At 31.2% G+C, this 27,015-nt stretch overlaps 1 protein-coding gene across 4 annotated transcripts in view; it reads right to left on the minus strand.

Moving 5' to 3' along the window:
- The window catches only part of LOC117610583 (E3 ubiquitin-protein ligase RNF220), a 235,944-nt gene that overhangs the window by 200,746 nt on the left and 8,183 nt on the right, over positions 1 to 27,015 (minus strand). For all 4 annotated transcript variants that reach the window (XM_034338153.2, XM_034338154.2, XM_034338151.2 and 1 more), the window contains exons 2-3: positions 26,628 to 26,741; positions 10,529 to 11,084 (exon numbers count right to left, since the gene is read on the minus strand). In XM_034338153.2, the coding sequence (XP_034194044.2) occupies positions 10,529 to 11,084; positions 26,628 to 26,741 (670 nt within the window). The remainder of the gene's footprint in view (positions 1 to 10,528; positions 11,085 to 26,627; positions 26,742 to 27,015) is intronic.

Consider the following 27,015-nt stretch of genomic DNA (forward strand, 5'->3'; position numbering starts at 1 on the left):
TCATGAAACATTGACAACCAACCTCGTAAATTTAAATTCGATAAATTTTATACCTTTTAATTAGGCATCACGAATTAAATCGCTATGAAACTTTCAAGACGATCCAAGTGAATTTAATTTCGATCCATCTTTAACTTTTCAATTAAACATGACGAGTTAACTCATCATATAACTTTTAATAAGTTAGCTCCTCAGTTAAAATGTTAAATATCAATAAAATATCTGATTTTTGTTTCCATTTGAGAATATACTAATTTCAGCATATACATCCTATATAAGATGTTGTGTTTGCAGGAAAATGGAAAAACGCTGTTAAAATGGTTTTTCGTGGCACGTTTACGTTGGGATTGCTAATGGCGGTCTCACGCAGCCACCGTAAAATAGAGAAATCATTGTAAAAGGTCCTGGACGACGTTCACCCTTCCGGTCGTTTCTCGAGAGCTAAGAGGAGAAGGGTGGAAAAATTTGATTACCAAATAATTCGTAGGACGTGATAGTAAATCGCGGCCTGGCTGGTTGTTCGTTCAAGGAATACAAATGAGGAGGATAGGTCGGTGGTACGCGTAAAACGATGACGAGAGCAACGGCCAACCAGCCAAAAGTCTCCACAACCTTTCTTGTCCCGTCAAATGTTTGAATATGTATGTAGCCCCAGACTATTACGAACATTGAAAATATTATGCTAGTCTCGTGTACGAAACGAGCTCTAACTCATATTTCGTTAAACGGTGATTTAAAAAATGAAATCTATTATTATCGATAACTATTGCAGCGTACTTGTATTCGATTTCGATCGGTTCAAATTAATACAACATACTCTCGATATATTGCCACGTATGGAACTGTAAAAATGGAATATGTTTTAAGCTTCCAAACTATTTGGATGGGGAATGAATAGTTGAAATAAAATTAACCAACATTCATTTTTTAATGTGTAAAAAAATGCATAGTAGATAATTTTGTTTACCTATACCACGCACTATCCATTTTAGTAAGAAACCTGCTATATTTTCCTTTGTTTTTGTTTTTTTTCTAAATACAAGTGAATTTGAAGATAGTTTTTTTGAATAATATTGTACACGTGATAGAGTATTGTTAATTAAAATATCTGGCCAATTTTTAATCCAAATGTAGTTATTGCTAATATTAACAAAATCAAGGCATTAAATTAAATGATTTAGCTTTAAGATGTTCAGTATTACATGTGATCCACGACGTTTATTAAAAGTATACAGTGGAGTCTATATATTGCCACGTGAGTAATGTGACATTCACGTGGATCTTCAATCGTACACAAAATACACCCCCCCCCCATGAGGGCCTGATAGTTTGAAAAATGGTCCCCTCTTACCACCCCATTTGCGGTAATATAACGAGAGTCTACTATAATTTTAATTAGTTTTAATTTTAATTAATCATAATTCTACTATGATCATAATTTCGTTATATAATTAAACAATACAAGAAGGTTTTTCTATTTAATTTTTCAGTAAGTTGGTTCTATCAGCTTTATCTGCTGAGAAAGTTACAAGGTAAGGAGTTAAGTACGCTTAAAGATGTTAAGTATGTTACCTTCTAAGTATTTGAATGAAGACTGTTAGAAGATCATTTGAAAATGAGTGTCTTTAGGCGAACGTGGATGCATAGTTTAGGTTCAGAGAAAGAGATACTTTAAGGGAGTATAATAAGAGGGTTGAAACAAAGCATTGGCAGTAAGCTGTCGAAAGTCCACGAATTGAAAGATGTGATCATTAAAGGTAGGTTATTACAAATTACTATAAGATATTCAATTTGATATTGTTCATAATAATCCGACTTTGGATTTACTAAAAATAATTCTTACAACTCCGTTTCATTGGAAGAAAAAAACAACAGAAATTAATCTTAAAATAACGTTGAAAACAGAAAATTGTTTGTTAGAAATGAAAGGGATACATTTTACATTATTTTTTTATAAACGAAACTTATCTTAAGAACAACCTGGAGGTCAAAATCAATTATTGTTTTGCAAAACGTATGCTCAACGAATTATGAATAAGTATAGCTAAATGAATAATACACAACAATATCTGTCCACTAGGCTTTCCCAGGAAAAATAACAATATAGGGGAAACAAATTCTAAAAATCCTAATATTGACGATATTCATATAAAAAGTAATTTAGACAGAAAATAATATTATTTTTAATTAAATATTATAAAATTTAGTATATAACTGAAAAATACGAATAACAAAGTAAACATTATTTCCAATTTTCCCGCGCAAACGTTTATACACAAGTGGTAGGGGACTACTGATCTATATACAATGTTAAAGTAAATATACAATGAAATTAAAATTTTATTTACTTAACTTAACAATTATAATTTCGTTTTGAAATGTTTGTCTTTTATCAACTTTAATTTTAAACAACCATATACGTTTTCAATTAAAAAATATAAAATCACATTTAAAAAAATTTAGAAATATACATACAACTTTTAAAATTATATTTTTATGTGCAAATTTTTCGAAAAATATTAATTTTTTCAATGTACCTATCTATTTTTAAAATATTTTAATTTTCTATATTTTTTTTTACAATAATATATATTTGTCTGTATTGGAAAGGACTCAAATAGAATTTAGCTTTATTTCTGCTTGTTACAAAAAGAATACAATTACTTTTATTCAAATTAGTTTTGTATAACATCTAACATTGTATATATAAGGCCCCTTTCGCTATATTGTCATTTCCCCCTTGGATGCCTACGGGCAAAAGTGGGAATCTGGGACATCACTATTGGGACATTTGAAATTTATTTTCAATTTACCTACATCTTAATTCACATGTGAATGTTTAAATAAATGTGAAATGTATACAAAGGAAAGGAAGTTTTGATTAAAACCGAAATAGCAAAGCACAATAACAATTAAATTTGTACTTTTAGCACAACAGAATTTAAATTTTAACTTAAGACTTTACTTAAGACTTTACTGACGGGTCTGTGGGAGCGAAAAGTTTGTCGAACTATGATTAGTGTCGACGGGGGGGGGCGCGACTAATCATCCAGGGCGCTAGATCTGTATGGGGCGCCGCAGCCCGGTGTCCCTAGTATGCGAATATACCGATATTTTCTCATTGTCTCTTCTCTCTATCTACATCTCATATGTAATATTACATATATGCTGCGGTATTTATGTCTACATCTAACCTTGTCTTTTTTTCTTAAAAATTTTGAGCCCCTGAATGGGCGCCACGATAATCTTGCCCAGGGCGCCAATATTGCTAAAACCGGCACTGACTATGACGGTGGAAGGGTGGCAGCAGTATGCTTTAAAATTTAAAATCCGTGTGAACGTTCAATCGGTCAGGTGGCAATATAGCGAGAGTCTATAGTATTGCTGTATCAACATATGAATTTTATAAAGAAAACTTTTGAATTCATTAAAAAGAAAAATCCAGTATATTACAATGCATCTTTCTTTGGTCCAAAGGACATTTTTGACCCATTTATGTCGCATTTATATTACTCTCAGGTATGTAAATATTATATTTTAAAAGACATACACAAAAAATGTTCGCACCGTTCCTTCTTTTTGTTTGTTTCGGTTAAAACATATTTTTAGTAGCTATGTTCATTTGCAAAACCTCAGGATTTATAATACACTGTACGGTATAATTTACGATCGTACAAAGTAATAGTGAAAAATTACAAAAATTTTTGTTTCTGTTACCTTTTCTTTTTAAAAAAAACATTAACTATTTAATAAGGTAATCTAATAAATTACCTGAATGTCTAACCGAGAATGTTAAAAGACAGAGAACGTACAAAGATGTTAAAAAAAAAATTAATACTCCAACTTTAAAATAATGCTATATCCGGTCTAATTAATTCTCGTCACGTCCCCCCGATAGCAGTGCAAAACGATCAAATGAAAATTAATATGCAATAACGAAACGGTGAAATAAAATGCGGATCGTGTGTACGAACGATCGACTACAAACTACATTTTCGCACGAAACAGTGAAAAGTGCATCGCCGCGTGCCCACACATATGTACATCGTTTATCACTAAACTGTCGATTCGCATCGATTTTATGTTCCCATAAAAACAACCATGTTAATAGAAATATCCAAGAATTTTAGATACTCAAATGGGAATGGGATTCAAATATTTGTGAAACGTCGATAGTAATTAAACGTAAGTAGGTATAATATTTAGTACAGAATCGAGCAAAGTAGACTTCCGTAAGAAAATGGCAATATAGGGAGAGCAGTAATTCTCAAAATACTAATATCAAGAGTAATTTGGAAAACAATAATACAATTTTTGGATATTGAAAATTGTAAAATTTAATATAGAAATGAGAAATATGAATATTAACATAAACATTAATTCAATTTTTCCCGTGTAAATGTTTAGACGTAAATGATAGGGCCACAGACTCTATTGGGAGTCGCCTCCCCTGCATCGCCAGTTACATAGTATATTACATGTATCTATTATGTGAAGAACTTTGCAAAAATAGTTTACTTAATGGAATTTGTAATAAATTTTATGCACCGTTTTCGCAATATTTCGTTATTTTTATTACCCATAATTAGGATTTCTAGTTAAATAAGTAAAACAAACTGAAAAGGTAAATAAACAAATTTTTAGTAATATGGATTTGTAATAAATTTTGTGCACTGTTTCCACAATATTTCATTATTTTTATTATCCATAATTAGGATTTCTAGTTAAATAAGTAAAACAAACTGAAAAGGTAAATAAACAAATTTTTAGTAATATGGATTTGTAATAAATTTTGTGCACTGTTTCCACAATATTTCATTATTTCTCTTATTCGTAATTGAGATTTCTAATTAGGTAAGTCACGAATTCCTAGCTCTATGGATTCAATATTTTATGCAACTGGGCTAAGTGATAGCTTCAAAAAGATAAAAGATAGACGAAAATATCATTAGGCAGAATTAAATGGCGTTGAATGGAGTATCTCAAGATGCATGTGTCAACTCCGGAAGTGAAGGCATCTCCTCGTATTTTTAAATGAAATTATATACATTTCTACGCAGCAATCAAAGCGTCATTTTATTTTCTACAAAAAAGTATTAAGGCACTTGGGTCCAAAATTCATTAGTTCAAAAGATATTTTAAGAACCGCTAGGCTCTCGCTGTTTCTCCCTAAGATATCTTTTGAACTAATCAATTTTCGATCCAAATACTTTAACACTTTTTTATTGACAATAACAAAATGCATCAATTAACGTTTAGAAAAGTACACAATTTTATTTAAAAAAAAACAAAATTGACTTTGAAATCCATGCGTCACCCGATGCTCCATTCGACATTTAATCTTTCCTAATAACATTTTTTAATACCACCCATGATTTTTACTTATATTTATATATCTCCATTAATAAAAATACGGAAATTATTGCATAAAATTATTTTCCAAAACTGCAGACACTTCCAGAAATTGATAATCCCGTACGAATGAAAAATTTAAATGTTGAAAAATAATAATTTTGCGTTAAAAATTTATGAAGAAAAATAAATGTAAAGAAGGAAGAGAAACAATTGCCGTTATACGAAAATAATTATCAGGTTATTGGATTCGGTAGGAACGAAAAATGTACAGAGTAGTTATGGTAGAGTTACGAGGTAATCTATACGCAATCAAGTGTAACGTAACAAACATTTCTGTAAAAGTTTCACAATGGAATTAGCGAAAAATACGTGGATAACTGGAGAATTCGAGGGCAATCGGTTCTCTGAATAGTATATCGCGATAACGCGGTAAATTTTATACCGAATCGTGGTAATATGCATGCATGAGGTTCGCTCGTGTGCGGGGGAATATAGCACACGAGTGTACAGTTTAGCTTGCCGCCGCCGGGAGAAGAGGTAAAATCGTCCCGTTCGCCAGACTGTTTGAACGTTTTGCGACGAGTTTATTCGAGTTATCAATTTCCTGACAAATATCTGCATTTCCGTGCTCCTATCTGCACTCCCCAACCCTTTCGCCTTCCTCCTTTTTGTCTCTGTTTTGCGATTACAATACGATCGATTCGGTTCCGACACGAAAATGCACACATTCATACACTAGCAAAAATAATGACTCCCAGAAAGTGGTAGATTTAAACGTTATCATGATTCTTATATTCAAAACACGGAAACTGTTGAAACAGTCCGTGATTGTACACACTGTAGGTACGTTATAGGGTTTCTGATTTCCTATATCACTATTTATTATTTAATCATTTGAAGATTTTTGGTAATTTATATGATTAAGTAATAAATGACTTATTATAGAAATTTACATAATTCTGTACAATTTTTAATATTATATCATTTGGATTTAAATAAATTGTTTAGATATAAAAATATTTTGTATTGTTTAAGACGTGGCTTTCTTCAAAATTAAAAAAGATGCAACTTTGGATTATTTGGTTCGAAAGTTTCAAGATACGATACATACTTTGTCTTCTTACTTATTAGACGTGTAAATTAATTTAACGTCTTTAACATTACTCCTTCTTAATCACTATTTTCAATTTGAATATTTTCCCGCGCTTCGGTGAATTTGAAAATTGGATTTGAAATAATGATTATTTTAATAATTTGAGTTACTATGACTTTCGGAAAATAAATCTTCAATTAAAATAAAAAACAAGTATCGAATTTCTACACCTATTATTAACCCTCGGATGGTGGACTACGAAATTAATTAATGGACTACTACTATTTTATGAACATTTTTTTTAGTTTAAAAAATAAAATTTGAATTAATTTCAATTAATTAATGATAAATTAAGATAAAATGAATAATCTACCAATATTATTTTTGTATTTATTTTTAGTATCTCTTTCTCACAATCAGTCAAAATATTCCCTGCTTCCTTAAATACTACAATGAAAATTAATATTTTGTTTTCAAATTCTACAAGTGTCATAATTTTTCGTTATAAAAAGGTGTATGTTTATAAATCACGAATATTCGGTTGCAAATTTTTCTACGCTAGCCAGGATCAAATAGAGACAGTGTAAATTCACGAATGCAGTAGTAAATGATACTATTTACCAAGATTCTTGGTCAATCGTGATTATGAGCATATTTTATGCATAAGTATACATCGATATATTGAAAGCTGGTGGTCGATGCAGCTACCAAAAAGGGCGAGCGACCATGCGATCATTTACGATGCATCACCCAGTTTAAAATACACACGAACAATTCACAGACGCAGATTAAATTATTTGCTGATCATTTCACCATTTTCCCCGCAAACTCTCGGACTCCATACGTCGATTACGCAATTAATTTCCACAAATTAAAAAAACCGTACACAGATCGACCAAAAGTCCGATTTCAATGTTTTATTAATGTACGATTATAAATTTCACGTTTATACGTGGTGTTCCGTAGTATACCTGATGTAATCATTTTTACTACGACATTAAAATCACGAATACATTCATTTCTCAGAAACAAAAAAAAAAAAAAAATTAACCCTCAGACGGCGGACCATGGAGAGTGCCCTAATTAAAAATTTTACACTGTTTCTTTAAAAATTACTCTTTGCATATATGAAACTCTTTCGTTTAAAAATTATACATCTAACATTAGATTAATATCTTCGTATGTTCTATAAGTTTACTTTTCGGCTAATTAGACTCCGCTGTTCAAGGGTTAATCAATATTTGGGTAATACTTTATTATCTGGTCGATATCTGCGATTTTTTTTCAAATTTCAATATATTGAAAAGGGTTATTTAAAAAAGTAAAATATCAATTTAAAAAGTGTTTGAGACTAAACACTTTTAATCCTTTATTAAAATTAGAATTCCTTTATTATTTAGAAATTCGTCTAGTGTGCAAGTAAATTGCAAAGTAAAAGTGTTAAAACTGAACTTTAACCTCACCTAAAACATGCCCAATTTTGTCACTTTTTTTAAGGAATTTGTTAATATGGATAAAATATGTTTATTTATGGATAAAAAGAAATTGTATAATTTTATAAACATTAAAGTAAATGTTTGTTTACTTTCTGTCACTTCATTTGCGTTTATATTAGAGGTGGGGAACAGTAGCTAACTAACTATAACTAACTAGTTATTTAAAAAAATAACTAAAATAACTAGTTAAAAATAAGTAAAGCGTGTCTTATTTCATTGAGTTTCCATCAGAATGAGAAAAGGTACGCTTTTTTACTTTAATATGTATCTCATAGTATAGTTATAAAAATCTAACAAAAATTAATTGGTTCCAGTTATTTTCAAGTAACAAGTTTCTCTAGTTACCTTCGATTAACTTAAATTATTAGTTGGTAACTAGGTAATTACCCAAAATGTAACTAGAAACTACAGCACTTAGTTGAAAGTAATTAAATTTTTTATCACTAGTTTATATGGTTAGCTTTAGGTTAGCTTTAGAATTAGTTTTAATATACCCATAATTAAAAATACTTAAAATTATTTGCCACACTTTTTTAAATGTTTTAACTCTTTGAAAAAAAAGAAATCAGAGAAACTGACGCATTAATAATCTATTACCGATATTTGAGTATTAAGTATCGGCTATAGAAAAACACATGAAACAAGTAACAATGAAATAAGACAGAAAAGATTCAACAGAGGTTGTGAAATAAAGCTTTGATTCGAAACCGCCGAAAGAAAATTTCACGCAATCGGTGTCCTTTCTATTTTAACGCGCACCCACCACCACCACAAAGCGAATACGTAGGTACTAATTAGCAGATGGCTAACGTCACAGAGTTTGCCACAGTCAAAGGACATCGTTACCCAGGCGCTGGCCATTGGAGAAAAAAAAACAAAAAACTAAAAAGCAGCTTGACGCCAAGGTTGCACACTTTTCAACCCTTTCTTTTTTTCCCTCGCCTCTCGCAATCAAACGAAAATTAGCCGCGGCAGAGAAGGAAGCGCATGAAAAAAAAAAAAATTCTCGACCGCTACATGCTTTTTTCGGTTTTAACAAGAGAGAATTTACAAAGCGGACTGTTAGTCGACGGTTCTTCGAGGGCGAGCCCGGAGACAGGTATGAAAAATGCTCGATAAACAGCGAGAAAGAAAAAGAGATCGTGGCCCAAGAGAAATGAATGGCTCAATTTTTCGGTAATTAAGATTATAACGAAAAATAAGCAAACACATGGAAACAAACCCTGCCGCGAGTCTTCTTCAGATGCGACACAGCTGTTGCACGACCCCGTACCCACCCCCTTCGCTAGAGAATTCAAATAAACGACTTAGGTAGATTAAGCATACAAATCTCCGCGGTTCCTCCTCTGCAAATTCCTATATATACATATATGTTTCAGCTGCTCTCTTTGTATACACAGCCTTTGTCAACTTAAAAATCATGAAACCGACCGGCTGCGTTATTAAACTAAGACATACCGTTTCATTGTTGCCACAGCGGTGAAAAATGATCGCATAATTGTCACGTTTATTTCAAGATACTCGAAAAGGGGTATTAAAGCTGTTATAAATGGAGGTACAAATTGGAAACTAATGATTCTAATCTGAACTATATTATTTCTTTCGTACGAATTATATTAGGATATAATATTTTAAAAATTTATAATTCCTGAGATATTTCAAATTTTTATATGAAATATTTCATTCATAAATTTATGAGATCTTAGAAAGTGCTAATTTGTTAATACTGTATTCCAATATTTTTTTTATACTAATCAAGTTTTATCTAAATTCAACATAAAATAAAATTGACGAGTTGTGAGATATTTGAACCCTCGAACGGCGGACCATGCCGAGAGCCCCAAGACGACAGATCTTGAAAAGGCCTCCAATATACGAAACTCTTTCATTTAAAAATTATACATTTAACTTTAGGTTAATATTCTTATAATATATATATGTTGTGTAAGTTTGGGTCACGATTAACCAAGGCTCCGCAGTGCAAGGGTTAAATTATAAAAATGAAAAATTGTATAAAAAATTTGAAATAGGTACTATAAAAACACTTGATTTCTTTAACATTATACCCTAATACTTTTTAACGCAGAATATTCCAAAGAATCCATCCACATAAGAAAAATATATACAATTCTATTTAAAATAATAATAATCTTCATTTAAAAAAAAAAAAAAATATTGTAGATATATAAAATTTGTTATATTAAAAAACAGTAAAATCTTTTGTAAAATCTTTCTATATATATTTATCATTTACGAGAGAAACACTGAATTTATCGTAATAAAGATTCATTCGAAACATTTTTACTCTTACCAACTAATTACAAAGACTTTATTTATTTCTAAATAACTTATTTAGAACAAATTCCTTTTGCGTTTTTCAGTTGGCAAGTTAAACTACAATCTAATTATTGTTATTATTGTAGCTACGTTTCTAAATATAAAATCAAAGATAAAACAAAATGTATCGAATTTGGTTTGAAAAAACCGCAATAGTTACTCTTAAGTGATCAGAAACTGAGTCCTTGACGATATTAAAAATAAATTCTTACTTATAAAGAAAATAAAAAATAAAATAAAAACTTACGTCTGTACGGCCGTCCTTCTTCAGGTGTGGAGCGTTCGGTGTTCTCCGATCCGGGGGTAGCGTTCGTGTCACGATCCTCGTCCTCGGGAGTCGCGCCACGATTGGGAAGCGATCCGGTTCCTGTTCCGGTTACCGTGCCCGTGGGCGATCGGCTGGTTGAACCAGCCGGGCTCTGAGGTGCTACCTCTTGTCCCCCAGCGGTGTTCCCCGCGCCTCCTCCAACGCCTCCGATGCTGGCTGATGCTCCGGAAACGGACACGACACCGCCTCCGCTGGCAGAAGACAACGAGGAGGGCGAGAACATGTTCGACATGCTGGAAAGGGAGCTGATGCTCGGCAATCCGGACCCAGACACCGGCCCGTTTCCGGTTTCCACCTTCAGACACTTGCTGGGTGGAGCAAAGGCCGATGGCCCGAGCGGCCTGAACCCTCCGAACGGTAAACGGTGATCCAAGGGGTGCAAGAATTGTGGTGGTAAATGAAGCATATGATGTAAACCGTAACCCAAAGATGCCGCTGTGCTGAATGGCACCTGCAGATCCTTCGAGTCTGTCACCTAGGGAAAAATGAAATGTCATTGATTATTAATTTGGAAAAAATTGTTGGTCTTTATAGTGACATTTGAGGAAGAGGATAAATGAAAGTTAGCAATTTGAATGGTTGAGAGTGAATCATTTCAATTACTGAAAATGTCACTAATTATTTTATGTTATCATTTTGATTAAACGTGATTCTGATTAAATTCTAGTGCCACTCTTTCACGATTATAGCTTACGAAAATATAACATTTTTCTCCTTCCTTTTGCTTTCTAACTGAAAGTTTGAAAGCTTGAAAAATTTTCCGTCCCTTCAGCCTGTTGCAGCCCTATCTGCGACAATATAACGTGAATCCACTACATTTGAAACACTTAGCATCAAAGAGGTGCAGATGCATTTAATTAGATGCAATAATTAACAATTATTGATTATTGCCAATTAATTTGGTTGTATTTGAAATTTTTATTTAAAGATATATCAAGTTCATAAAAAATAACAAATAATTTCTCATTTAATTAAATACCTTTAATTTTAAGGATTATTCGCTATTTTCAAATAACTTATAATTAGTTTTATTTATTTAGAATTTTTATTCTAAAATCTTCTTTATAATAATCTTTGTAAAAAATAAAAACTTGCCAAATAAATATTTCTAAATAAAGCTACTGACGACCTTGAGTAACTAAATTATTTTTTATTTTATTCATTTCATTATTTTTATCAGTAATTCTATTAAATATCTAGTTAAGTATTTTCCTGTTGTTCGAAATTCTAGATTTTGCATACTTTATTTCAGTAACTTGGTCAAAATCACCTTGCAATCATTGTTAAATTAAATAATGTTGAGGCGTTCTCCAAGAAAGGACAAAACTGACTGTTTGCCACTTTTAGGAAAACAATATTGTTGGAGGGTCCTTAAAAACTGTCTATAAATCGATAGCTTTGCTTTCTTCACGGCAGAATTTTTGTATTAATGGTACAGATAGAAGTCAAAAATAATTTGTTTTCCACCAGGGAAAATGGGTGACGGGTTCTCACCCTCCCTTCGACTCCTGCTCCTCTCCGTAGGCATCCCCGAGGATAATGACGATAATGATGTCTGCAGCGATCTACCACTTGCATATAAACGTTTACGTGAGAAAATTTGAATTTATATTTACTTTGTTATTTGCATTTGCCAGTTACATATTAAATTTTATAGCGTTTAATAAATAAAAATCATATTATTTTGTTTTTAAACTATTTTTAATATTAATAACGTTAAAATTATGATTTTCAGAATTCCTGCTTTCCCTATATCGCCATTTTCCCTGGGGAAGTCTGATTTGATCGAGAGTGTATTAAGATAGATGAAATTATAGATTCTGGAATTGTTTTCATTTGAAGCAGTGACGCTAGATTTAAAGATTTATCCTTTTTATTGTTCTTGGTACTGATTTTCATTTAGCGATGCAATAAAAGAAATCAAAGGTGTGTAACTTAATTTTACTAATACATGTAAGTTTTAATTATCATTGACGATCCTCATTTCCACAAGATCCACATAGTTGAAAATTAATTGAAACCTATGCGTAAAATTCTAGTCATACAAAAATCACGATTACACGATTTTAAAAAGAAAAATATCCAAATAACGAATCTATTCTATTTGGAGTAAATAGTAAAAACTTCATACTCCAAAAAGTTACAGTACGCACTCAGAGTATCATTAGGCTTTAAATGAATGTTATTAATTCTAGCAAATAATTGCTTCGATCATTAAACGTTTAATTGGACGCTTTTCACAGCTATTTAAAAGTATTAAGATTGATTTAATGAGTAATTTTTAGCATTTAATTGTGAGAAACGTGCAAGTACATTTTAATGAAAACAAGAAGGATGAACGTAATTCATACTTGAACTTTAATTGGAATACATGAATCTGTTTCTAATACATAAATTCTACTTATTTAGGTCCTTCTTTTTCAATGGAAGACGTAACCACAGCAAACTACCTTCTTCAAATAACTGCATGTACCAAAGTTCAAATAATACTACATGATAATTAAAATATAACATAGAAAAGAAAATATACTGAGAGTTTCGTTTATTATAGATTCCAAACCACGATCTTGAACAATACACTCTCGTTATATTGCCACGTGAACGATTTCTCCTGCATACGATTTTCAAGAATATTATTGCCACTCTTCCATCATCATGGCCTATGAAAATGATACCCCTTTATCTTCCTTTCCCCTCCAATTGAAAGTATGGACCTGAAACTTGAACCATTTCCCGCCTTTACACCCTGTCCACGGCAATATAACAAATGTCTACTGTACTTAGAGCGCTGTTACACCTGTAATAGACCTAATGGTGACAATTACCATGGTTTTCACGTCTATGGTGAAAATTCGTTTAAACTTGACAAGGGAGTTTTTATGGCAGCTATGAACAATATTTTGTGCCAGAAAAATTTCTTTTCTGAGTGAGTATAAAAAAATCCAGGGCCGAAAGGGTTAATTTTATCACTCGATTTTTTAAGAGTCAATGTTCAGGGGGTAAAATTCTCCCTTATACAAAATTAGATGATAACTTTACAATCATTATAAAGAAAGTGTATCGAGGAGGTTTTAAAGATTTTCAAAGATTTCAAGGTTAATATGGAACTGTATATTTTTTTTAACCTATATCAATCCTTCGAAACATTCTGTGTAAAAAAATATGAGTTCAATGTAAAAAATCAATATTTCCTGAAATATTTTCAATTCAAAAGGGAGATATTTTATACAAAAATTTGAAATATTTATAACTGTAATCTTTCTTTTTTAATGGAACTACATATTTTTTTGCACACATCCATTGTACGCGATATTCTGTGTATAAAAATACTAGAGTGTAATATCAAAATCATAAACAATTCGTGAAATAGATACTTCAAATTTTTGAAGTTTTCACGATTTTAAGGTTTTAATGCATGGTGCAACATGAAAACAAATACGTTGACACGTTACTTACGGGAAACCTATTAATAGGCTTTCTGACACCATCAGTTGTTGACGTGAAACCAATTGTTAATCTTTTGATTTATTATAAATTAACGTACAACTCAGTGGAAATAATAAAAGTTAAGTGTACTTCAATCAAAAGGAAACTGAAAGTAAAGATTATACTTTTTAACCCTAGAACAGCGGAGCCTGGGTCAATCGAGACTCAAACTTACAAAACATATTGTACAATGATGAATGTATAATTTGTGAACGAAAGAATTTCGATATATTAGAAAAAGAATTTTTAGAGAAACAATGTCAAATTTAGGAAATGAAAATAATATGAAATACGGAATTACACTAAATTAAAATTGGGTCACTCTCCATGGTCCGCTGATCGAAGATTAATCTTTAGTTACAGTTAAGTTATAAAGCAGTGTTTCTCAAACATAAGATATTCATATAATTCTTTCTTAAATTTTTATTATTACCAACTACCCTCTTATCAAAATAATAATAATAAATAAAAATGAAAAATTATATTTCACTATAAATATCTATTTTATTTGAATTTAAATGCACATGTGAATTAAAAAACGATACACCTATGATTTATTTTCAGTTAAATAAAATTTATAAAATACTATAAATTTTCAATCTTCATTTTAACTAACAGCAAATATATATTATTAATGCCTTAATTGTATTTAATAATAATTCATATAATTACTTTCTCATCAATCACTCGCGAACTTGCAAATTATTTCAATGTAGCAATCAGGTATTACAATTTGAAGAGTAGAATTCATATATAATACATAATTGACTGAGGAATACGTAAAAGTTTAGAATAATTTTCTTTTTTTTTTTTGATAATCATTTAATGCGTTAATGATGTATAGTTAAAAACCGTCACGTACCATGTGAGGACCTTTTCACATATACTCCCAAACAAATCCTAATGGCGCGATAGGAGAAGCAAATATTCTCAAAATCTTAATTTTGACGACATTAATATTAAAAGTGATTTAGAAACAAAATCATATGATTTTTATTAAAAGGTACAAATAACAAAGTAAATATTAATTCAAATTTTCCCACGTAAATGGCTCCCACAGATCTATATACATATATGAGGCCCTCTTCACTACTTTGTTATTTTCCCCGTGGATACCTACGGGAACAGACCGAAGCCCGAAGAAAAGGAAGCCATTCCATTCTCCCTAGGGAAGACTAATTTCATCGAGAGTGTATTCCTACTAATCTATTTCATTTAATAGGTGGTACATAGATAATGCATTAACTATTTGAGTGCCGCAAATTTTTTCTAAAATCCGGTTGAAAAATGATCGCGTTTCTTATATTTCATGTCAAAATACGTTATGCAGCGCGGTAACTCTGTCATTTAATTTTACAGTTTTATTAATTATTCAATTATTTTCACTCTAAGATAGTCAGCTTGCTAAACATATAACATTAACACTGTTTTGCCATTAACGTTAAATGTACCGATAGTTGGGTCGACTGACAAGAGAATTGCTCGTCTAGAGTATGTTTATTCGAAAGAGCATGAAACGAAGAGTTTATGGCACAATTTTTAGGTGTCATTAGCAACGGGTTCAAAAGTTATGGAACTTTGCAATTTTCATATTTTTAAGTGCAGATGATTAGAAAACATGAGAAATCGAAATATGAAGTGAAAATTAAGTGTAAAAGTGACAAAGGCATGAATTTGAGATGATTAGATGATGTTTACTAACAATTAAGATGAGTTTCAGGGAAAATTGCACGTGTGATGCAACTTGCACTTTTGTGATCATTTACACCCGTTGCCAATGGCACCCAAAACTCCTCGTTTCATGCTCTTTCGAATAAACATAGTCTGGATGAGCAACTCTACCATCCACTTTGTACCATTCCCTTGTGAGCCAATTGCGTGTCATTTTTTGGCACGGAACAAGCGAAGCTTGGCACTCAAACGGTTAAGAAGAAACTATTCATCTATTTGAAATCTATTTAAATTATCAATTAATATTTTCATAACATAATTCCTAAGATATTTAAATAATTCTTTTTCGTATAAAGCAGGAAATTCAGAGATGCTGCGGTGTCCAATCATTAATGTAATACGTGTCTACAGGGGTTAATAAATCATACTTCAATAATGTAATATCGTCTATTTCATCCATTATAGACAGCAAAATGGCAGAAAACATATTAAACGTTTCAGCGAATTCGAAGCTCTATTATCGCGATCTATTACATTTGCCGAGATGACATTTACCGTGGCCCGATATTTCGTCATTACAAACGTTACAAAACAGAACTCGTTCACTTCCGCCCAGCCATTTACTATGCCAGCTTAATAGACTCGTCAATCACGGCGAATTGAATGATACAACCGACGAGGGAGGAGAGGGAGACGAAGCTTTGCGTTTTGACGGATTATTATAACACACAGTGGTTTCGCGTTATTAACAGTATAATGCCATATTGCTTCGGTATTATACGCTATTTCAATGTGCTCGAATTCATATGAATACCCGCATACTGTCAATGAGATATCCACTCGTATAATACGATAACTTTTATCCATGAATTCTGACACATATGTCGAAAAGAAGAAAAGGAAAACCGCATAATTTCGTGATATCAATTTCACCAGGGAAAAAGTATTAAGGAATATTCTTTCATATATTCTCGAATTTTTATGCTGATAAATAATTACCATCGAGTTTAATAATTGAGTTGATATAACATGATATTTCAACGGATTTTAAAACCAAATTTTCTTGATCTTAAATATATAAAAATACGTACGATAATAAAAACTAATTTTCATGACACGAATTCTTATCTTTTCGTGTATTTCTATTTGATACATTAGCATTAGTATAAACCATTCATAGTTTTATCAACTCAGAATTTAAAAAGTATTCTAATAGTCTAGTATTCTCAGTATTCCAGCATCCTAGTAGTCTCTTACTGTAATACTCTAGTATTTTCAGTATTCTAGTACTCTAGCAGTTTATTATCCTCAGTATTCTAGCATTCTAATAGTCTTATACTCTAGTAATCTAGTATTCTCAGTATTCTGGTATTCTAGTACTTACTCTAGTATTCTCGGTATTCTAGCATTCTAGTAGTCTGGTATTCTCAATGTTCTAGCATTCTAGTAGTCTTATACTGTAATAGTATAGTCTAGTATTCTCAATATTCTAGTACTTTGGTATTCTAATATTCTCAGTATTCCCAATATTCTAGTGCTCTGGTATTCTAGTAATCTTAGTATTCCCAATATTCTAGTACTCTGGTATTCTAATATTTTCAGAATTCCTAATATTCTAGTGCTCTGGTATTCTAGTAATCTTAGTATTCCCAATATTTTAGTACTCTGGTATTCTAATATTCTCAGTATTCCCAATATTCTAGTGCTCTGTTATTCTAGTAATCTTAGTATTTCCAATATTCTAGAACTCTGGTATTCTAATATTTTCAGTATTCCCAATATTCTAGTGCTCTGGTATTCTAGTAATCTTAATTATTTCCAATATTCTAGTACTCTGATATTCTAATATTTTCAGTATTCCCAATATTCTAGTGCTCTGGTATTCTAGTAATCTTAATTATTTCCAATATTCTAGTACTCTGATATTCTAATATTTTCAGAATTCCCAATATTCTAGTGCTCTGGTATTCTAGTAATCTTACGTAGTATTCCCAATATTCTAGTATCCACGGTATATTCTAAATATTCTAGTAGTCTTCTATTCCTAATATATTAGTACTCTTACAATTAGTATCCCAGGTAGTCTAGTGGTCTAGTATTCTTAATATTTTAAGTACTCTAATAGTCTGGTAATTTTAATATTCTAGTATTCCCAGTATTCTAAATTGCAGTCTAAAAAATAAATTTTAAGTTTTTAAAATATTACACAATTGTAATTTATAAAACTTGAAAATATTTTGACATTTATTGAATATTTTTGGTTTATTTCTATTTCTAATTATTAATAGAAAATCTTAGATAACAGTTCTCTCCAAGTTCATCTTCTTTCATATATTATAAATCAGTACTGACAAAGTGTTACAATATGTGTACTATCCACTGACATTTAATTAATTGCAACTCAATATTGACTACCCATTCCCTTGTGATACGTCATATTTTCCAAAAGCACACTAAATACCGTCGCGTCGTTAAACATTTCATATTTATAATTGTATCAACATTAAGGATACATTTAGTTCTCAATAATAGATCCGTGATAATATTTATAAAAATGCATAAAAAGGGATGTGTTGTATTTTGAACAGAAATGGAAACGTTCCTACTTATTAGCAATCGAAAATCGAGTACTAATATTTGAACAATGCTTACGCATTATCAGATCAATATTCCAGCTCACGTACCTGTTCTCTCTTTCTCGTTCTCTGTTCGCCGCCCGTTTCATACCGTTTTTCAATACCGTTTCATCGTATTTGCACAACTTCAGAACCTTTACCCTTTACGAGATACGTTTCGAAATCAATCGTAGAAAATGTCAATGTATCTGCCGTTTTCTAACAATCTCTTCAACTTCTATTTCAACCGTTCACACGTCAAAGTGATTAATGTCACTTTTTAAATTTTCTATAATTTTAAAGTCGAAGTGTTTGATTGATACTTAACTTTTTATATTTTATTACTTTCTTTGCTTTTTATTTTTTGGAATTCATTGATATGACAAATGGGCAGCTCGTTTAACCCTTGAACGGCGGAGCTTGGGTTAATCGTGACACAAACTTACACAACATATGGAGGGATATTAATCTAAAGTCATGTGTATAATTTTTAAACAAAAAGGAGCAGTAGAATGTAGAAAATAGAAAAAAATAAAGTACACAATTAAATTGAAACAGGGGCTCTCTTCGTGGTCCGCGCTTTCCGAGGGTTAATACACTGTTGAAAATTTCATCAAATACTTTTATTTTTAATAAACTGTAGATAAATAGTTTATTTTGGTACTCTGAAAAAGAGTTGGTACTCTGATTTCGCTTTAAAAGAGTTTTATCTGTTGTTTTCACAATATTTTGTTATACATAATTTTAAGTTCCTAATAAGAGTATGTATAATTAAATGAGTAAACGACTCATATGGAATTGCAAATATTACATTTGTATAGGTGACATGGCAGTTGTATATTAACACGTGGGTGTCATAGCTGGCCAGTACCACAAATTTAATATAAAGCAGACTCTCGTTATATTACCGCGGACAGGGTTGTAGGGGTGGACATAAAAATGTATCATGTTAGTAGGCTATGATGGTGGAAGAGTGGTACTACATAGTATCATGTTTGAAAATCTGTATGAAGGACAAATCGCTCACCTGGCAATATGACGAGAGTCTACTGTAATTGAGTACTTGAAAGAAATACAGTAAAACATTTTCAGTAGCATCGATATAGTTGAAAACTTGCAAGTTGAATAATTGAATTATAATTATGATTATAATTTTCACTGCGACATCCAACGAATTACCGAACTCCTTTTAAATTTCTTCGACAAAACTTCAATTTTCCATTAAACTGCACGTAGAATTATTTGTTATTATTCTATTTTTGACACACAAAAAAGTATTGTAGTGCTAACTATATTCTGTTTAATAAATAAAAAAAAAACCAAAGCAATTTTCAAGAGATTTTTCTAACTTTTTATTTCGAAATACTAAACGCAAGAAATATTTGAACAAGTGATAAATTAAGAGTTCAGAGAACTCTCACGTTTTATAATAAATAATTTAAAAACATGAAAGGAGAATAAAATTAATTTTTCAAAATTGCATTAATTTGTTACTAATTTGTGTCATTTCAGGAGTATGATGAAAATGCAAAAATAATCTTTAGCATTTTATATTTAGGTACCTATTTTACATTAACAAGGATAACTACCCAAGTGTTACACTCACTTATTAATGAAACTTTGCCAGCTTGTAGAGCTCGTCGAGCTGAACACGCCTATACCCCTTCTGGGGGCAGACGGCTAATTGTTTAAAAGATATTAACAATTACAGTTAGTTACTCCTTACATTCTGAAGTATGACAAACTTACACATACAATTCGCAATCTAGAGATCCACGGTTCCAATCCTTGGTTCCCAACATTTTTTTCTTTTCTTTTAATGATAATTTCTCTCTTTTTGAATAACTATTACATAAAAATTATCATTATATATAAAAATAAAAAAAAAAAAACGGGAACCCAGGATTTGAACCGAGGACCTTTAGATTACGAGTCATGTGTTTAACCACGGAGCAGATCCGTGACTTGGAAGTTGAAGGTCCGCGGTTCAAATCCTTCGTTCCCAAAAAAATTTTTCTTTTTATGATAATTTTTATGTAGTAGTTGTTCAAAAAGAGACAAATTATTATTAAAAAAAAAAAAAAAAAAAAAATATTGGGAATCAAGGATTTGAACCGTGGATGTCTAGATTGCGAGTTGTATGTGCGAGTCTGTCATACTTCTCAATGTAAGTAGTAACTAACTTTAATTATTAATATCTTTTAAACAATTAATCGTCTGCCCACGAAACGGGGTATATGCGTGTTCAGCTCGACGAGCTCTACAAGCTGGCAAAGTTTCATTAATAAGTGAGTGTAACACTTGGGTAGTTCCCCTTACAAGTACAATTTACGTTGTTTTAATGTTAGATTAATATTAAAAATTGTTGATAATATTAGAAATAATTGAATATCCAAATAAACCTTTTATTTGTTTTACCTGATTTTGTAAAAATGAAATTCGAGAAACAAAAGAGTGCTCCGTCATTGAATACAGTAGACTTTTGTTATATTGTGAGCGATTGGTCCTTTACATGGATTTTCAAGCATACTAGTGGCACTCTTCTACCATTATAGTCCGCTTTTATTTCTCTCTTCCCCTCGAACTGAAAATTTGGAAGCTCGAAAAATTTTCCGCTTCTACAGCTTCGTTCACGGCAATATAAAGAGTCTACTGTATTTTGTACAGGATGAAGAAGATTTTTTTTTAAATCCATTCTCATTCCATTTTTTTTTCCACTGAAATGCCACCATTAAAACTAAGAATTAATTCTAATTAATATTTACATTGTATAAATGTCACAAGTAATTACAATTTAATTCGCTACATTTCATTACGAACCCACTTCCAATTTTCCTGAGAAAATCGGGAAAACGGAGCAGTTTTATTGATAGTCAATCAAGGAATAAATATTTCATCGTTCAATAATGATGCGGACGATAACTTAAACGAGAATCGGTAGCGCACGATTAGTTTATTATTCTTTTATAAGAGGAAATGAGGTTTTCGCAACCTTCGTTTCCTATCTCCGTTCGATCACTGATTTATTAGCTATTCATTATTCTTTTAATTACACGCGGATGGCATTTTTTTTTTTTTTTTCATGCTAATGACTGAACGCGCTTTTGCATATTTACAATGTTTTTCCCCTCTTTTCCTTCTTCTACATCGTCAATCCTTTTCCCGTTCACGGTTACACACGCAACGATTAATTTCCAACGAAATTATCTCATTTCTTTAGCGACACCGAATGTTGATATGCTGCCATGTTTTATTATTCGATTGCAATCAATCGTGTCCCGTACGTGTCTCGAAAGGCAGCCGAGGCTTTGTTTTTATTCCGAATGTACGTTGCAATCGGTTTCAATAATACAATACACCTCTGCTACATGTATTTAAACGAGCTCATTAATAAGCACTTTGAAAGCATACATTTTTCAACGTTTCAACGAATATTATTTCATTATCTCATCATGTCGAACAATCCTTTCCATTTCCTTCCTTTTTCATATTTGTTTAACAACTAAAACAACCAACGACGAACGCGTAAATTGTTCAATCACCTCTTTTGAAATTATAAATAATATTTTGTCCGTCGTACCATTTAAATAATTTCGGTTAAAAAGATGTTTAATATTTCGCAATTAATTTATTCTTTGTTAAAATAAAACCGTGTATACGGTTTAATAAAATATTGAGCATCAAATTATGCTATTTGGAAAAATTGATAAATCTTAAAATTAATACTTATTGGAAGTTTCGAGAAGAATTTAGTTTTACAGAAAATAGGAAAAATATAATCAGTGAAATCTCTGAAACTTTATTAGGACAATAAAGGGTTAAAAGAATCAATATTATTAAAGATTACAATTTTTTAACGCTATTTTATTTGCAAATTCAATATATGCAAAATAAAAATTGAATTACTTATTGTTAGCTAGAGAAACAAAGATTCAGAAATTGGATTACAAGTATATAATTTACTTTGTTGTTTGTACTTTCCAATTGTATAATAAATTTTGTAATACTTCATGATTAAAAATCGTATAATTTTACTTCTAAACCACTTTTCATATTAATAGGTAAAAATTCAGAATTTCAGTATTCTTGCTTCCCCTATATCACCATTTTAGGGAAGCCTGATTTGATCGTGAGTGCACATACATAAAAAGTATAGAAACTGTTATTTGCAATTTATAGCACTTGTGAAACGTAAAACAATTTTTAATCAATGAAATTTTCCCATTTGTTTTAAAATCAATATTGATTTCTGCCCCGTTGTGTTCTATATCCCCTTTTATGAATAATTATATTTATATAGGTAAACATGATAGTGTTTTATGCGTTCAATTATTTTTTTCATCTATGTTCAACATATACTATGCGTTAAAAATTTGAGACCACCTAATTTTTCTATTGTACTATACGTATACTATACAATTTAACAAAAAGGAATCCTAGAATATCTTATTTCTGTCCATATTAAAAATATTTTAATTAAATTTTTACAATCACTTACCAATGAGAAGAAAACAAGAAAATTTTGATTGCGAGTACAAGTAATATTAAATACATTAATAATATGAAAAGCTAAATTTTAAAAATGAAATGTTTATAATATGTTTAAGAACTCTTATTATATCGTTCTATATCGCAGGTGTCAAAGTTAATCACTTTATGATTGAGCCATATGGTCGTATCAGGTATCTAATGTTAACACCTTACTGACCGGAAGCCTATTTTAATGGACTTTTTAATACTAACGGTTACTAATTAAAGGAACCGAATATAAGCCTCTGGTCGTTAATAATTCATCTGCAATTCAAAGGACGTAATAAAATCTATGTATGTTATAATTACCCAGATAATGAGAATACGGATCAAGCTTTTAAATTTTTAGTTATTATTCGATCATAACACAATAATACTTATCCATTTCAACTACAAATGTAGATAAGATGTTTATATGTATATAAATATGTGTTGAACGCAGTTAATCCTCAGGTGGCGGACCATGAAGAGAGCCCCTATTTTAATTTAATTTTCTAATTTATATTACTATCATTTTCTAAATTTTACACTGTTCCTTTAAAAATGATTCTTGTTTAAAGATTATACATGTAACCTTAGGTCAATAGCCTTGCATATGTTTTGTAAGTTCGGGTCGCGATTAACCCAGGCTCCACTGTTCAAAGATTAGAGTTGATTTTATTTGTCAAAAATAAACTGAAATCTTATGTTAATCTTATAATTAATTAATTAAAAAACTGCAATAGTACTTCTTGGTTGCACTGTCACAAGTGAAAATTATGATAAACACTCGTTATATTGACGTGGACGGGGTGTAGGGGCAGAAAATGTTTCAAGCTTTCAGTTAGAGTAGGAAAGGGATATAAAAGTGGCACTAATATGCTTGAAAATCCATGTGAAGGTCAAGCCGCTCGTGGGGCAATATAACGAGAGTCTACTGTAGTAAAATAGATCTTCAACAACACAGTAGTTGTAACTTATTTTAAATATTTGACTCACTCTCTATAAGTAACCCTTTCGCTACGGTTGTTTCTACCTGAAACCCTATTCGTACGTTTTCATGTTAACACTTTGCTGTCAGATAACGTAGTACTACGTCTTTTCAAAAATAAAAGCTGAGAGCTGGTGACGTAATGGTAGCTCTTTTCAAAAGTAAAACCTGAGGGCGGTTAACGTAGTAATGCGTCTTTTCAAAGTAATAGCTTAAAGCTGGTGACGTAGTAATACGTCTTCTCAAAAGTAACAGCTGAAAACAGTTGACGTAGTAATACGTTTCTTTAAAATTTCTCAATTTTTTTTCCAAAAAAGTTCCCGCTCTCAGTTAATTTCTCCTGCTAATAAAGTGTTAAATTATTAATAATTATTTATATAATATTTGATTTCCAATAAGAAATTTTTCTGTTGTCATATCACATACTTGTTATCTTGAAATGTAAACACTCCATTCGATGATTATAGTATCTCACAATAGCGAAAGGGTAAAAATGGGGATTTGCTTAAATTTAAATTAAAAAACATCAAATATATACTTACGGTGTACAGAGCCGATCGACTGTTTCGATCAAACTTAACGAAATATGATTACCGTCAAGCAAATGATTATCTATCTACTGTACTACGATTTACGGATTCATTCACGTTTGCGTGTTTCCAGGCATTCACAACGAAATCCCTATTTAGAGCGTGCATTAATTACCAGTGGTGTGCATAAAGCGCCTACCAGTCGAAGCGATTGCAAGCGATTACAGCTGGCCCATTGAAATTGACATTTTTCGAAGCATAAAGATTGCGCGTCTCCCTTTTATTATTCTCTGTGTTTATATACACGCACGAAATAGTAATGAATTAAAAAAAAAAAAAAAGAAAGAGAGAGAAAAATATCATTGACTTTTACATGATAACGATTGATCCTTTTGACGTTCTGGAGTCAATCTTTCCAAATCTGGTATTTAATTTGTTGCGGGGGATTTATTTGCCACGAGTACATTAACCCTTTCGACCCAAGTATTTTCCATTTGAATTTAACTGCCTAAATGAAGATTATTCAGTACGTTGTTATGTTGTTTATGGTCAATAATTGCCAATCAAAGATGGTATTATGCGTAGAAATTAATTCGATGCTTTTTCTTTATTTTAATTGAAGATTTATTTTTTTTTAATTATAGTAATTTCAATTATTAAAATAATTATTATCGTTATCATATTTTCGCGCTACTTTTCAATTTCATGGAAGCGCGGGAAAATATTCAAATGTAAAATAGTGATTTAAAAAAAGTAATACTAAAGGCACTGAATTAATTTCTACAGCTAATATACATATAGTCAAATAAAGTAAAAAGAAAAAATATAATGCACATATGTAACACATTGTCTCACAGAGGGTCAGAAACATTCAGTGGGACGTATGTGTCCTACCGGGATCGAAAGGATTAATCCTTGGACGAATTTTGTTTATTAACGGTGGAGTAATCTTCTCCTTTTGAATTAAAAATGTTTATTAGATTATTAAAAATTTGTAACGTGAGCAAATTTTCTATCTGCATTACGCAATGACGGTGGGTTTAGCGTTTTAGAGCAGTTTATCCATAACGAAAGAGTTAACTTGCTTAACTTGTTATTATTGAGTTACCCTGAAAGTTTTTGCCAATTTCTCATAGGTTGCATGGAAAAATTTATGATACAATCTAAATGGTGATATTCTATCCTGTATTTAACATGAAGATTCTGGTTATAATGGAATCCACTTTTAACATTTGAACCTTTTCTTTCATAAAGAAACAACAGAGAGGACGATTAAAGAATAGTTTATTATATTTAAAAGTGGAAATCTTTATCTTCATAACCCTTAGGTACATCATTTATTATTAACCCCTCGGACGGCGGACCATGGAGAAAGTCCCAATTCTAATTTAATTTTGTATTTCATACTATTAGGTGTACAAATTAATTCGGTGCCTTTAGTATTACGCCTTCTTAATTAATATTTTTAATTTGAATATTTTCTCGCGGTTTTGGACATTTGAAAAGTGGTAAGACGACATAATAACAATAAAGAGCATTTCAATAATTGGAATTACTATAGCTATTTAAAAATGGCACCGAATTAATTTGTACACCTAATATTTTCATTTTCCAAATTTCACACTCTTTCAATATATGAAACTCTTTTGTTTAAAAATCATACAGTCAACATTAGATTATTATTTTTGCATATGTTTTGTAAGTTGGGGTATCGATTGACCCAGATTCCACTGTTCAAGGGTTAATCATAATTTAATCAAAGTTATGACTGAGAATAATAATCCTATTATATAATACGTAAATAAATAGAAAATTAGTATCAATCAGCATTTAATTAAGATTAATTATGCAAATTGAAATGCTCTTAGAATTTCATATAATTTAAAAAGGAACAAAAAACTGATGAACTTTACAATCAGCTGAGATTCTCTGTTCAAATGAAGTTTTATTTTTAAAAAATATAGTAATGAAATATCCAATATTTTGTTACACAAATCGGCAAAAACTTTCCAGGTACTAAAACACGAACGAGCGAAAGCAATAATTTTGCAAAGACAAGAAAAACGATGGTTCGCTAAGGAAATCTCGTGTTAATCGTCCTTGTTCCAAATATCATTTTCAGCAGATTCTCATGCACGGGTAAACACAGATAGAAGCAAGAGAGAAGCAAACACAGGCTTAGGTTTGTGTACAGGTAAGGATAATGGGACACTAACTTGTGGATTGAAGGGTCTTTGCATTCTCAGAGCCTCCGGCAGCCCCCCGGCCTGTGAAAATACGACCAGGGACGGCGGCGGTAGATGATTCGGCACATATGCAGAATTATCCATCTAGAACAGATATAATCGACGTGTTCCATTTCTCTCTCTCGATCATCTTCATCCTTGGACACTTGCCACGCGAATTTACTCGCGATACCGAATCTAACCCACTCGTAAACGTGGCGAAAAGAAGTTGTTAAAAAAAGAAATCGAACCGTGTCTATCAGAAGTGGCTATAGCGCAGAGCTTCCCAAACTTTGACGAGTCGAGATCCACTATCGAAAACGGATACCTTTTAAGATCCACTTGCCGATAAAAATTAACGCATTCGCTGCCACGCAAC

This window comes from Osmia lignaria, chromosome 7 (genome assembly GCF_051020975.1).
Source record: "Osmia lignaria lignaria isolate PbOS001 chromosome 7, iyOsmLign1, whole genome shotgun sequence".
In the NCBI taxonomy this organism is placed as follows: domain Eukaryota; kingdom Metazoa; phylum Arthropoda; class Insecta; order Hymenoptera; family Megachilidae; genus Osmia; species Osmia lignaria.